Source organism: Tachysurus vachellii, chromosome 20 (genome assembly GCF_030014155.1).
Source record: "Tachysurus vachellii isolate PV-2020 chromosome 20, HZAU_Pvac_v1, whole genome shotgun sequence".
NCBI classification, from domain to species: domain Eukaryota; kingdom Metazoa; phylum Chordata; class Actinopteri; order Siluriformes; family Bagridae; genus Tachysurus; species Tachysurus vachellii.
The window spans coordinates 20,935,978-20,950,977 of record NC_083479.1 but is presented as its reverse complement, the minus strand read 5'-3'; the positions used below and the strand labels follow the sequence as shown (position 1 = coordinate 20,950,977).

Genomic DNA, 15,000 nt, shown 5'->3' with positions numbered 1-15,000 from the left:
AGATCACAGGACGAGTTAAATAACGATGCTGCGTCATGGCTCACACACACACACATACACACACACACACACAGATTTCAGGATCACATTTATTTCCTCAGTGCAGATATACCAGAGTATAAATATCATTGACCATTATTTACGCTAAAACATACACACATGACATCATTACAAAAAAGAGATACAGTGGAGCAGCAAACACTCTGAATACACACCGCATGTGTTTACACCTTCTTTGGGGGGGTGCAGAGAAAACCTACACTCGGAATACACTTTTTGGAGGGAAAAAAAAATAAGAAAAATTAAAATAGGACCGATATACACAAGTAAATTCATTGAACTACAAATCAGATCTAAAACTTAACACACACACACACACACACACACAACTCCAGCCTGAGCCTTAGCAAGGTCCCACGTCCTAATACGGCACGGCAGCATGGGAGAGCGAGAACCTCCCTTGAGACGACTAGCCCTTGACTTTGATTGCAAGAACAGAACAGTTTTCCCACAGGAAAGGAAAAAAAAAAACTTTGGCATCAGAGAAAGAACAAAAAACAAAATAGAAGCTTAAGAACGCTGGCATAAAATAACAAAATGACATCAACGCAGAAACCTTTCGCCTAAAGTCCCCCAGTGCCAAGGTCCTGACACGGGACACTCAGGAAAGCATCGCCTCCTCGTCCGTTAAGAAAAATTCAGAGAATTGACCTGAAACTAGGAGGAAAAAAAAAAGCTAAATAAATAAGAATATCGTTAAAGGTGCGATTCTTATCTGGTATCAAGGTCCAAAACGTTTTGCCCACGTAAAACTTTTAATTTTCTGGAATGTTACATTTTTTGGTGTAAAAACGTTCAAATTTACACAAAAACTTGATTTTATAAGATTCTATCCGTCAGCCAATCATCATCCAGACATCATCCATCATCAAGGTGCTTAATCCAATCAACATCAAGAGAATAAAAAAAAATCGTAACTTATGTAACATATCAAATTTTTAATAGAAATCTAGTATCACAACCAGCATCAGGGTGAAATACCGTTAATCTGCTGAACGCTCCGGACGAAGGTTACGGCACATCTTCGTTTACGTCTTCGTCCGTTTTTAACCCCCACGTCGAAATCTCTACAGTTATAAACAATTTACCACGAAGGAAATCCTTATATTGTAAAAAAGTTATTAGTTATTAGAATGAGAACTGATAAAACGATCTCTAATCGATGTAAAATCACTCGTTCTCTCTGTCTCTAAGCTGCTCTGAACCAGATTAATGTGATATTAGACATAAACTATAGTTTAAATGCAGTTTTCTTACCCAAACGATCGATAAAAAACCCCTTCAGAATGTCTACAGATAATTAATTATAAATCAGAGTCAGGAACGTTTTTAGAGAAAGGTTTGGCGTAAAAATTCTCAAAAGCAACTTAATCAGTAGAAAGTCTGCAAACCTGTTAGTTTCAGAGACTTTCACTCATTTTAAACATTGATTTCTACAAAAAAAAGTAGAAATTTCTACAAATTTATCTGCTAATTTGTTCAGAAAAAAGGTCGACGTGAGTAAACGATCTACAAATATGACCGATTAACATCTTAAATAGAAATATTACATAATTTCGTCTGTATTCGAGGTGTTTTTACTTTTTTTACCTGCAGTAAAAACTTTAGAAATTATTTACGGTTTTCTTTTTAATTTAAAGACGATAACAACACCGCGATCGGATTATATTATATTATATATTATTATAATAATATTATTATATACATCACCGGCATCGCAATAGTAATAACTCGTTTTTATAACGAGTTATAAATCAGTTTGGAGGCAGTTGATTTTACAATTTGTTCCTGAAGCTTTTTCGAATTTTAAAATGTTAACGTTCAAACTTATATTAGTTATTTATTTGTTTATTAATTTTGATTTTCAGAGTTTTTTTTTTGCACGTACAAAATAAAGGTACCATACGATTTAGTTCCCTTGATACACAGAACATGTTCTAAATATTCTAATACATCTAATGATCTAAAATCTTCAAGTATAGTAATATGGTGCTTTTGTCGTATGACTGATTAAAAAAAAAAAAAAAAAAAAAAACCACCACCACCACATTAAATAAATAAATAAATAAAGTCAGCTGAACCTTGCTATGAAATTGGCCTTTTTTTAATCGAAAACAGAAGTGTATTCTGACTGTGGGTTTGACTCCGCGGTTCGTAAAAAAAAAAAAAAAAAAACAACACGACGATGTTTCGCTAAAAGTGGGAAGAAAAAAAAAATTACACTTCCCTCTATGCTAAAGAGAGAATTTTCTTGACAGTCAGAAAGTCTCTGAGTCTGAAACAATCAAACGAATAACGAGCTCTTTTTACACCTTTGTTCCTTTGCTGGCGTAACTAACAAACATCACAAACAAGAACAAAGTCATGTGCACTTAATAATTAAAGACGGCTTCGGAGTTAAGACTTTAGGCTCGACTCGCTTCGCTCTCCAACACTACGGCTATGGTCCAAACGCGTCCGAGCTCACGGCCAGAGGCCACCAGATTGCGATCTGAAGTTTCGACACACAGCTGGAACACGTGGAACAAATAAAAGCCCCCCTCCTCCCCTCCCCTCCCATTGTGCGCGATATGTGGTTCTACCATTTTACTTCAGAACCTCCAAAACAGACATATTGCACAGCGCCCTGCCCTATCGTGGCAGTTAATAAACAGTCTAAAACCAGGTTTATAAGCTTTAAAACACTCACGTTGACATCTCGTACATCTCTAAGTACAAAGACGACTTCGTTGTTAGAACCTACTGTAGATCGCGTAGTTAGAAAAGTAAAGCTATTATAATTCGACATGCAGTAAAGTGTTCACAAAAAATATTTTTTTCCTTTGCTGGTCAAAACTGCCTGGTACTTATTAGAGAAAATTAGTGTTATCTTTAGTCACAGTTCTACTGGATATAAAACACTCTTACATCAAGACACAGATTTTTATAACGATACCGATATATTAAATAGATTCTTTTGAAGCGCACACAGCCCACGATACAGGAAACACGACTGCGTACATGTTATCGAACGTGACATTTTCATTCATTATGTTGTGTTTTTTTTTGTTGTTGTTTTAAAAATTGAAAAGAAAAAAAAAAAAAGAAAGCGAATGTCCGTAAATATTTCACTTTGGTCAGCTAGAAGACAAAGCTATCTAAAGGAAAACAGTACCGCTGAAGTTGTGACCAGTGTGACAACAAACTGACTTCAAGCTCACAGCAGGGATTATAACTGACGAGACGACGACGAGGCGGATTCCGGCGTCCTCCGTTTTTCTTGGCACCTTCACGTATATAAATTATGAATTATGTACAGAAATAAAAAGGTCCAGATTAATAATACAGAGGAAATACTGGAAGCTTGCTAAAACAGTCATGTAGCCTTTGTTTGTCTGACAGACTCACAGCCTTATTTATTTCTTTTTTTTTTATTTATTTTGATTGATTTGTTTGTCCTTGTGTGTTTTTGCAAAATAAAAATCTGGTTTTCTGTTGTTACGTCGGCTCTCGGTTTTTAGCGTGTATAGCTGAGAGACTCTGCTCTCCGGCTCCTGCTAAGTGTGATCCGTAAGAGATGACTTGTTTTTTTGATAAATATTACCATATGGCTACAGCACTATAGTTAAAGATCTCCATTTTGGAAAGTAAACCGAACATGCCAAGACAGCTGTGCTACACTTATGCTGCATGATATGAAGAAACATCATCACATCAAATGACAAATCCAGAGATGCTTTTCTGAAAAGTCAACATCAAGGGAGGTTACCCCCTTGGGTGGTGATTAACATTTTTCAACAACACAAATCTACGGAAAAAACGGAACAGCGAGGTCCCATGTGTTCCAGTGCGAAAGTGCATCTTTGTGCAATCTTGACTCCAGCAGAATGGTCCATTTGTTTGCTGATCCACGCATACGTTCGTCCTGTGACCAGAGGCAAAGTTACACAATCCGCCAAAACCTGCATTGCCAAAGAAGCATCCAACAGGATGAACGAGGAAATGTGGCACATGATTAGTCACAGGTTTGTCTGATAGCACATTAAAATGTCCTGAAAACAACAAAAACATGTCTGTTCACTCTGGTTAAAGTGGATCGAATGTTAAATAAGCAACATGATATTAAGACGTTAAGATTTGACGGATGATGTACGCAAGCATTTAGTTTACAAAACCAGGGTATTTTTCTTTATTTTATATCCATGATTATGATGTCGTTTTTTTCCTTCTTCTTTTTTCTGGTTTGTGATGGTTATTTTTTGCATAAAGAATTGTTATTCAATGCTGCAAAAAAACAGCAGCCCTAACTACCCCTTCGACACTGATGAATGGGGTGAAAGGGGACTCCTTTGCCTCGAGGATTTGTCACGAAGACAACCAGACTCTGGGACAAGACCTGGGAACACCACCCAGATGCCAACGCAAGCCTGTTTCCACTGGCCGAGACAAGCACATAACATGTGACACTCTCCAGTCTTTACTGGGTGTTACACGTGACAGGCCGGGCGAGGAGGAGCCGACGGCATCCCAGGGGGCTTCTTGGTGTCTGTGCTTTTTATGCAAATCAAACAGACACGCTTGAGGCCTTTACGGAAGGCGCTGTTTGACAAACTGTAGATGAGGCAGTTGCAGAAGCTGTTGCTGATTGCGAGCCATGTGGTCAAAAAGGAGGCCGCAGGATGCCGGTATATTCCAGCGCTCTCTAGCAAGAAGTATATGATGTAAGGTAGCCACAGCAGGTAGAACACACTGGTGATGCGGAAGAGCACGGTGGCGTAGCGCTTGTCAGGGCCAGGCGGTTCTCCGGGCTCAGTTTCCTGCGGGCCGAAACGCGCCCGACGCTCGCTTATTTGTCGGGTGTGCTGACGGCATATCCGAAAAATGTGGGCGTAGGTGAAGCACACGGTCAGGGCCGCAGGTGCATAGAGCGCCGCCACGATGAAGGCAGTGAAGAGTGGCTGGGTGGCCCAGGACGACGAGCACCACTGGACGACATCACCGTGATACCCAGGCTTGCCCCAGCCAAAGAAAGAGGGCAGGAAGATTACACAGGAGTAGATCCAGATGAGTGCAATGCAGGCCCGCAGACGGCACGGTGTCACCAAGGCTGCATAGGACAGTGGCCGCGTAATGGCTATATACCGGTCCACACTAACACAGGCCAGTGAGGCCATGGAGACACTCTTCAGCACACACACCATGTAACCAAACACCTTGCAGGTAATCTGCTCATCCAGCCCTTTCAGGTGGTGTAGCAAAGACAGAGATGGAATAAGGCAGCTTACTCCCACTAGCAGGTCAGCGTAGGCCATGGTCTGGATGAAAGAGCTGGTGGTATGGTGGTTGAGTAGAGGTGCACAGTGAAACACAAAGATGACAACCAAGTTACCGGAGATGATGAGCACAGTAAGAAAGAGGATGACAACGACTTCCAGCAGGCACGTGTTGAAGATCTGAGAGTAACCAATGTCCAGAAGGCAGAAGGTCACGGCGCTCTGGTTCAGCTCAGTTGTGTTCATCTTGTTAAAGGACAATGTGGGCACACAAGGATGGAGGAAGGCTTCCTCTGGGTGGGGTGTGGGGACGACTAACTCAGCAGATATTGCCCAGACTGCTGCTGGCCCCGGCAGACGGGACAGACGTGACCGTGCCTGATGTCTGCCATCTCAGCAGGAACAGGAGTCGCTCGTTTCCTCGGTCTACGAGAATCCTTTTATACACAGGTTTACATAAAGTCTACAGCCGATCCAATTCGTGAACCCACAGGACGTACTAGCGCTACCCCCACCCTCAACCTTCACTTCCTCTGTCCAGTTCCTGCCTTTTCCAGGAGAGGAACAGCTGTGAAGGAGCAGGACAGACCGATGACTGAGTCAAAGTGGATAATAAAAAGGAAGTCCTTACCACTCTGATTAAAGGATCCCCATCTTTCCTCTTAGCACTAATTAGTCTGCTGGTGAGATCACAGGCGGAAAACGGTATAGTCAAGATCCTGCGATCCTAAATAGCGTCATCCGTGTGTATTTTTCTTTTTCGAGAAACTTTGTTCGGAATGGAGAAGAGCGGGAAATCCTTTTAGCGTCTGCGGGGCTCCCACTCACCCGTGCTTTCAGTGCGTGTGATCGAGGATGAAAGGACGGCCAGCGGTGATTGGCATTTCAAACAGAGCGAAGGGTTCTCCTCAGAGAAGGCAGTGTCTGGAATGGTAATGAGGGAGAGAGTGGTGCGGTGCAGAGAGCACAGCCAGCCTCGTTTCCCTTCCACCCTCCCTTCCTCTTATTCTCTCTCTCTCTCTCTCTCTCTCTCTCCATTTCCCTCCCTCCCTCCCTCGTTCTCTCCATAGCACTGATGTATTTGTGCTCCCTCTCTCCCTCCCTTCTAGTGCATGCTGCAGCAGCAATGAGGCTCCTCCTACTTTCTACTTCATCCAGTCAGCAGATGCAGAAACAAGAATTAAGGCATCCCCTTCTTTGGGATGGACTTACACATGAACTTGTATGTTTTCCTATGTAAAGATAAGCACGAGAGAAGGTCTACCTTTACTTTCTTTGGCATGAACACACACCATCAAACACTAACCCATCCCAATTTGTCCATTAGCGATGTGGCAACAGAAAACTATGACCTTTTTTAAGACCTGTAATGCACACATCATCTACAGGACACTTCGTGCACTGCTGTGTGTCATCAGCGTACATGTATACACACACTCTAGTGTAGTGAACTATTACTATTGCATTGCAGCATGATGTCTGATGCCTCAGGAAACCAAAACACTGCGGTTATAAACAGTCTGGCAGAGTAAACAATAGAGAGGCTGTAATGTTTGGCATCATCAGTTTAAACTGACTATAAACGGGGTAAATACGGTAGCTCGGAGGTTCAGGCGTCGGCCTACTAACGGAGGGTCGTGAGCTCGGACCCCAGATCCACCAAGCTGTCACTGCTGGGAACTCGAGCAACCCTCGATTGCTCAGTAGCAACGATAAAATGATAATAAAACATATGTCGCTCTGGAAAAGCGGCATCTGCCAAATGCCGTAAATGTAAATAAAGCATTAAAGCAGGTGGGTTTATGGGGTTTCTGGGATTTCAGTCTCAAAGCTTTGTCTTTTTTACCTTTATCTAGTACCCTAAAACAATCTTTTTCAGTTTGTCGATTCAGGGGAACCCAATAACTAAGGGCTCCTCTTTAACAAAAGGGTTTGGAAAGCGAGAACCATTAAACACCTAAAGAACACTACAGTAGACTAGAGCTTGTTCCTACGTGTGCCTTTACCAGCATCAGTACCGGTTTAAGTTTCAGAAAAAGGGTTGAAGGTTTAACCACTATGTTAAAAAGATAACTGTATATATTAATAATAGAAGTCAAGTCAAGTCAAGTCTATTTATAAAGCACTTTCTTTTTAAACAAGTGTTTGTCAAAATGCTGTACATACAGAAAGAACACATGGTTTATTAATACAAACACACCAATAAAAGAAAAATACTTAAGACACAATAAAACAATAAAAGAAAAATACTTAAGACACAATAAAACAATAGAACCCTAACCCTAACCCTATTTTTCACAGATAGAGAAACAGAAAATCCCTTTCTATTAAAACAGCTCTAACTGAAAAAAAAAACAACAACTATTGCCCGAACAAACACAATGAGAACAAAAAACAACAAAATACAAATCTAGTGTTTTTAAAGGATCCTTAGTTTGTGCCTCTGAGGGATAAAAACCTCCTGAATGAAAGTGACCCTTCTTTGGTATTTGTTATGTTTAAATCTTACCCTTTTCTTTTAATCTCTGACCAGCTCAGATATGATTATCGTCCAACTGGGTTTACAAATGCAGCTGACGTATTTATTTATTAGCACCGACTGACGTTTAACGAGCGATCGTGATTAAAGTGCAAGCGGTCTTTAGCGTCTCTCAGCAGTAGGGTTCGGAACCGAGAACCGGTTCTTATTCAGAACCGCTTGTTTTTTTTAACAGGAACCGTAACCGCGCGGAATTTTCAAGTTTCGGTTCCAAACGCGGTTCCGATGCGATGACGGGTAAAGCGCTGGGAACGGTCACTTTAAATAGCCATGTCCTACCTCATGAATATTCATTGTTTACACTGTTTACAGTCACGCAACCAAATTAACGGAGCTTACCACAGAGATCAGTCACTCGCGCTGCTGTGCTGAGGTACGCTTTGTGTTAAACATGTCTAAAGTCTAAAGTGTGGATTCATTTCCAAAGCTACAACAAGGAAGCAAATCTCCCCCCTCTGAGAGGGTTTTCTCCACAGCTGGAGATACAATAAGCCAGGAAAGGTCTCGTCTTCTCCCAGAGAAAGCAGACACGTTAATGTTTCTTCAGAAAAATTGCTAACTGTTTTGCTAAGTTGTAATTCTGGATGTTAAATTTGATGTTGGATTTATTTCAATTGATCTGAATTGAAATGCTCTGTTTAAAATATTTAAAGAGTGATTAATAAACACAAAAGTATTGTTCATTATTTTTCACATTTCTTTTATTATGGAATCGGAATCAGAACCAGGAATCATAAGGCAGAACTGGAACCGGAATCAGAACTGGAAAATTCTTTTTGATACCCAACCCTACTCAGCAGTGTATTTGTGTCTAGTCGTACACCAGGCTGGTTCATGTAGCTGCTCTTGAGAGAATACAACGCCACTCTGACTAATAAACACACTGAATATGAGAATACGAGTTGCTACGCAAATCTACTGGAGAGAGAAAGCCTCGAAGCTGCTGATCTGTAGATGCCAAGCTTCAGCAGCACTTTTGCTGCCTCTGAGGTTTAAATAATTCACACCGGTCAGAAATGATTCAAACAGTAATATTAAAGAATGCCAGGACTCCAAAGCTAGGTTTCCAGGCGAGGGTGTCCTCGTTTGTTTGTCTATCTCGAGTCAGGTCAAACGGTGGCACCTTCGTTACAACGCTCTTGTGCTTCTACTAACACACACATTTTTTCCCAGCTGGACCTCAAGACATGCTCCCCTGCCTTTATGCATTCCCTCAGCCTGGCACACAAGGGGGATAAAAATAGAGCTGAGTGAAAGGTGGAGAACCGACCACATACAGTTCATCCATGACAAAGAGGACAAAGAGAGAGAGAGAGAGAGAGAGAGAGAGATGAACGAAAGCAAAAGAACTAAAGAGAGAGGAGGCAAAACTAAAATATAATGAACAGAATGTTAGAAAGAAAGAATGAGGTAAAAGGAGAGCGGGCAGCTCTGAGATCATGCCCCGCAGAGCTCAGGTTTCCCCTTTGAATCGGGACCAATTACTGCCCCATCAACGCAGAAATACAGCTGGCAGGTTATCAGTCCTAAAGCATAAAAGAAATTTAGTTTGTGACCAGCATTCATCTAGAAATTGTGTACGGTGTGACTTGTTTTCCACCGGAGAAATGTAGCTACAAAATATAATCCAAATATCCTCACATTACACTTGTAAACAATTTAGTATTGTAAACAACTGATAAAACAGTCTGAATGTACACATCTGTACACAATCTGGGGCATAATTCAGTAAATAATGCAATAAAAAGAGAAGCTCCATGACAGGCATAAGAAGCCCCAGGCTGGACAAGAAAAACCCCAGGATAACCACAGAAAACAAAGAAAGGCAAAATAAGCTTGAGGCTAAACCGATAGCCTTATAATGGACAGAAGAAGGTCTATGGTGGAGAAAAGAAGCCCAGACTAGGGCTGGGTGATAAAACGATAACGATATGTATCGCGATAGACACGTGATCGATATCAGTAAAAAAATGTGTTCGATATTTTTTATTCTTCGTCGGAAGAAAACAAGCAAGTTTGGTTGCATTAACAAAGGCACTCGCTCTCTCTGGTATCCTAGCAACGTAGGGAGTGACACGCTAACAGCCAATCATGTAACAGTATCACGTTTGGTTGCGCCATATCGTCGTCTCGTGCCGGTCTGCTGGATTCCTCTTCAGTAACCGGCGACTGATGAGCAGAAAATGAGCCGCAGCGAGCGAAGAAATTGTAAATAAAAGAGGAAAAATCAGCTACTTTTTCATATTTCTGCAGGTTTTATATTTCAAACAATGTTACTGTAGTGTATCAGGTTTGTGTTTTATATTACAGATGTATCTCAGTCTACCTCAGTTTTATTTACGTTTACAAAACACTCCACATATTTTACACACTTTATTCACCAGAAGGTGAACAGCTAGTGAACTTCCTAACACTAAACTTGCACTAAATCCTCAGGTTTCTCGATGTTTATATTTAACACTTTGCACTATTTTATTACACTTTATTAAGCATTTCTTACATTTTGCACCTTAAATGTTAAGAGATAACAGTTAAGTGTTCATTGTGACTTTAGACTCATGTTTACATTATAATTATTAGAGTTTTCCTGCTTGTTGACATTTCTGTCTTAATAACTGAGGGGATTACGATCAGAGGAAGGTTAAGTTTAAAATAAAAAGGTTTAAATGTAATAGATTTTTCTCCTGGTCCTTATTTTAAATGGGTCATAAACAATATCAATAATTATCGATATCGACCGAAATGAAACACTGATATCGTGATACAGTTTTCAGCCACAGGTTTACCAGAACCACAAGGATGACCAAAAGAAGCCTAAAGCTGAACAGAAGAAGCTCCAGGTTGGATCAGATACATGGGATGACCTGTAGAAACTAAAGCTGACCAGTTAAACAAATAAAGCCACTGACTGGCTGAAAAACCTTCAGGCTGGAAAGAAGCAGCTACAGAATGCAGTGACGAAGCCTAATACCCTGGTGCTTATTTGCATCAAAGATCAAAATGTACCAGTTTCTATAGTAGACTCAAAAGTCAACACAAAATAAATGGAGTTTTTTTTTTTTTTTTTTTTGTGGATGATGATATGCTGCTTTTCAACTCTGTAGCAAAACAGTAAAGGACTCAAGCACCTTCTCGACATCTCTGAATAAGAAGAACCGTCAGGAGAAAAGCATTGCTGCTTAAACGAGTCGCAGGTTTATGTCTCTAAAGAGGTGAAAGACGAGACTCCTTGTTGTGGTTGGCACGAATGCCTGCAAGTGTGAAGTCACGGTTTAGGAGCAGGAGGCCAACAGGACTAGCTTTGTGTGAGGTGTTTGTTGCTCTTCACCGCATGGGGAAATGTGTGAGGAGTCCATCTCCTACATCTGGACATGGCATGGGTCTGGAGAGACAGTCGGTATCTGTCTCAAGAAGAAACCAGGAAAATATATGAGAGCAGACTTCAAGCTATTTACTGCATATTCGATCAGATTCGCCATCAGACTTCACCATTACTGTCCTTTTAAAATAACTGACCGACTGAAAGCAGCTGGTTTGGTGAAATTTTTGTTAACAAAGCTGCAAAATTATTAGCTATTATAATATATATATATATATATATATATATATATATATATATATATATATATATATATATATTTTTTATTTTATTTTTTTTCTTTAGAAATTGCTCGCATACCCACTTGTAAACTGTGAGTCTATAACTAGATTTTTGTAGTTGTAACTTGGATCGTTTCCAGGTCAAATAGTTCACAAATTATTAATCGATAAGTGAGACAATTATTAACACAGACCTGACTGAGTTAATCTTCCAGAAACAAACCATCGCTGGAGAGCGGAAAAAAAAAATTACTTCATTGTCACGTTTTGAAGGAATACGTAATTAACTGGAACAAATCCAGAAGTATTTGACGTGTATCCAGGACAGAAATCCGTCAGAAATCACTGGGTGAGATAAAAAAAACAACGAAGAACATTTAATTGTCGATCCTCATGACATTTAACTGTTATTATAGGAGCTCATGCTAATACGTTCGTTATCGTTTCTAATTAAAATAATTAGATTAAAATATTGATTAAAATAATTAATTGTTGGCAAACTGCTGTTAAATAAGAAGATTAATAATATTCAGGGTGCTAACAGTAACTAAGCTTCATCACTCCATCTTATCGTTTACCCCCCCCCCCCCACACACACCCACCCCACTGTAACAGTAAACAATAAACCGATAAATAAAGTGTGGTGGCATTTTATTTCTAGCCAATTTTAAAGCGAATTGGGATTAGATACTTATTCCTGTGTAGTTTCTATGGAAACAGGTGCAAATAAACCGAAGGGAATAAAGTGTGGAAAAGGTGAAGCTGTTCTGGTAAAATAAATCAAACCGATCGTCACCTAAAGCCCCGGGTGTCAGGTCTCTTCCTGTATTTATGCCCAGAGCTCTGATTTAAATCAACACACGGTATTAACTCTGCCATTAAGTCACGAGGCACCGGAGAAAGTTGTTTTTTTTTCTTCCCCCCCATCGGTCGCTACGAGACGTTCGACCTGCTGGTCGTAAAATCATCTCAAAATAGAAATGTGGTTAATTCAATGGTTCTATTGAATTGAACACAATGGTGAGTTAAGAGAGCGCAGGCATTGTGTGTGTCATGTCAGGAAATAAATCACACACACACACACACACGCATGTACTGATGAAGGACAATAAATCACACTACGCTACAGTGTTATATGTAACATGTAACAACACATTATTTATGTATATAGAGCACAAACACACAAAACATCGATACGACATTACAGCACATTCAGATTCACTCAATACACATTTTCCAAATGACTTTTAGATTAACTGCTTTTACTTTTGGCTCATTTCACTCCGGTAACCGCATCCTCTCATAACAACAACAATGCAAAGCCCCAGCCCAGGGTGGACGGAAGAAGATGGCTAAGGAGAAGCCACAAAAGCCAGAAAAATCTCCAGGCTGGAGGGAAAAAGCCAGAAGATGTAGAGAAGAAGCTTAAGGTGGTACAGAAACAGCTCCAGTCTGACCAGAAGCAGCTTCTTACTGAACAAGAGAAGATCCAAGATAGACAAAAAAAACTACAGGATGCATGAAGTAGTTCCACAAAAGAAGCCCAGATGATTTGGTTGAGTCGTAGCACATCAGGACCGAATAGAGAGACGTAGACTGGATCGTAGAATCTCCTGAGGGGAGAAGTTGGAAGCCGTAAGCTTAACAGAAAAGCCCCACGGAGTGAAGATGACCCTGACTGAAAAACACCACTACCAGGGCTGAAGAAGATCCAGTCTCAATAAAACAAAAGCTAAGATGGACCAAAAATGCTAGGCAGAAGCCCCAGAAAAAGCCTCAGAGTAAACAAAGGAAGCCAAAAACGTGCAACAGCACTGAACAATCCTGAGGCTTGAAGCCCGGAGCTGGACAGAAGAAAGCCCAGACTGAACAACTGCTTGAACCCAGAGAGTGGGCAGAAGAAGCCTGAGGCAGGAAGGTTATAGACGATAATAACAACAATAACAAGCAGTTGTGTGTTTTAGTGGACATTAATATACAGTATATACCTCAAAATAAATAAAGAAATAATTCAATGATAATATTATTATTATTAGACAGTAGAAAAGTCACATAATCGTGTTGTTTGTGTTTAATTGACTTACTGATTATTTATTCTGTTATTTTTGCGAAATCAATCAAATGTATTGAGGATTGTGTAATTTTCTGATATCATGGCATCTTAAGTTTGCGGTGCATTTCGAGGTCAGTCGGTAAAGAGGACACGTCTGTAATCGCCCGAGGGGAAAAAAAAAACAGCCCAAGACGCTTGATCTGCGATCCGGTTTACAGGCCGACCAGTCACATCTTCATTACACGGTCATCCTCAGTCAGCAGCTCTCAGACCCCGAGTTTAACACCACTGGGTTAAAAAAAAAAAAAAAAAAACAAGGGATTGGACTGTGATAGGTTTGAACTGTAATGAGAGACGGTGGAAGAAACAGCAGAGAAACACTGCACTGAGGTGACAGGGTTAAAGGCTATTAAGGGGTCAGTACAGAAGACATCCACAGCGTTCGGTCGGGAGATGTTTAGACTCCAGGATCGAACGCTGAGATACACCGCGTCAGACGTGGCCGTCACGGTCCACAGAAATCTCACTGCAGGTAATCATCTATCTGCCTCGACTCTGCCTCATAAACATGTAAATAAAGTATAATAAAATGGCTTTGTGATGGATTTTATCGTTAAATGAAGCTGCTGTAAGGCCTGGTTTCAGTCCGGTGAGTGTACAGTGTACAGTATCAGACACCGTCACATGGAACCTGAGGCCAGGAGTTACACTACAGAGCTGGTTTGAGTTACTAAAGCGCCACGTAACAAGCGTCTAAGGTGAAACCAGCGGAGTCACGTGTTTCCAGACACGACCGACACGTCACATCCCAAAGAGCTTGCCGTCTGTATTTACTCTAGAACTCTAATCGTTAATAATAAAGTCGTCTTTAACGACGAGTTATATTTATAATTATATATTTTATATATTTTATATATATATATATATTTTTTTATATATATATATATATATATATATATATATATATATATATATATATATATATATATATATATATATATACACACACATACATACACACACACCTCGAAATAAATATATATAATATTAAAAAATTATATATACACACACACACACATATATATATATATTATAATTAATATAATTGTATAGTTATTCTGTTACAATTTTCCTTAAAATATTTTGTCAAAGGAAAATTTTTAAAAAATATTCTCCAACTTCTCAGTTTCTAAATAATAAATAAATAAATAAATAAATAAAACAAGCAGAAATGTAAGGAATGCCTTGCTCAAGGGCACTTCAGTCGTGTCCAGCCCGAGACTCGAACCCACAACCTTAGGGTTAGGAGTCAGACTCTCTAACCATTAGGTCACGACTCCCCCCGTGGGTTTTTATCAACAACCGAAAGTAAATAAAAATGTAAGAAATTTAAATGCATTAATTGAGTTGTTTTAATGATTCGAGAGTACAAGCTCAGTATGAGATAAGGATAAGGAATAAACAGAGAGAAACTAATGTACAGGAAGAGGGGATGT

The 15,000-nt window shown here is 40.0% G+C and overlaps 2 protein-coding genes across 4 annotated transcripts in view; both read right to left on the bottom strand.

Moving 5' to 3' along the window:
- Positions 1-15,000, bottom strand: part of LOC132863008 (rab GTPase-activating protein 1) — a 95,462-nt gene that overhangs the window by 36,103 nt on the left and 44,359 nt on the right. The window lies entirely within an intron of this gene.
- Positions 2,110-6,319, bottom strand: LOC132863718 (probable G-protein coupled receptor 21). Its single transcript, XM_060896675.1, has one exon. The coding sequence runs from the start codon at positions 5,556-5,558 to the stop codon at positions 4,527-4,529; it is 1,032 nt and encodes a 343-aa protein (XP_060752658.1). The 5' UTR covers positions 5,559-6,319; the 3' UTR covers positions 2,110-4,526.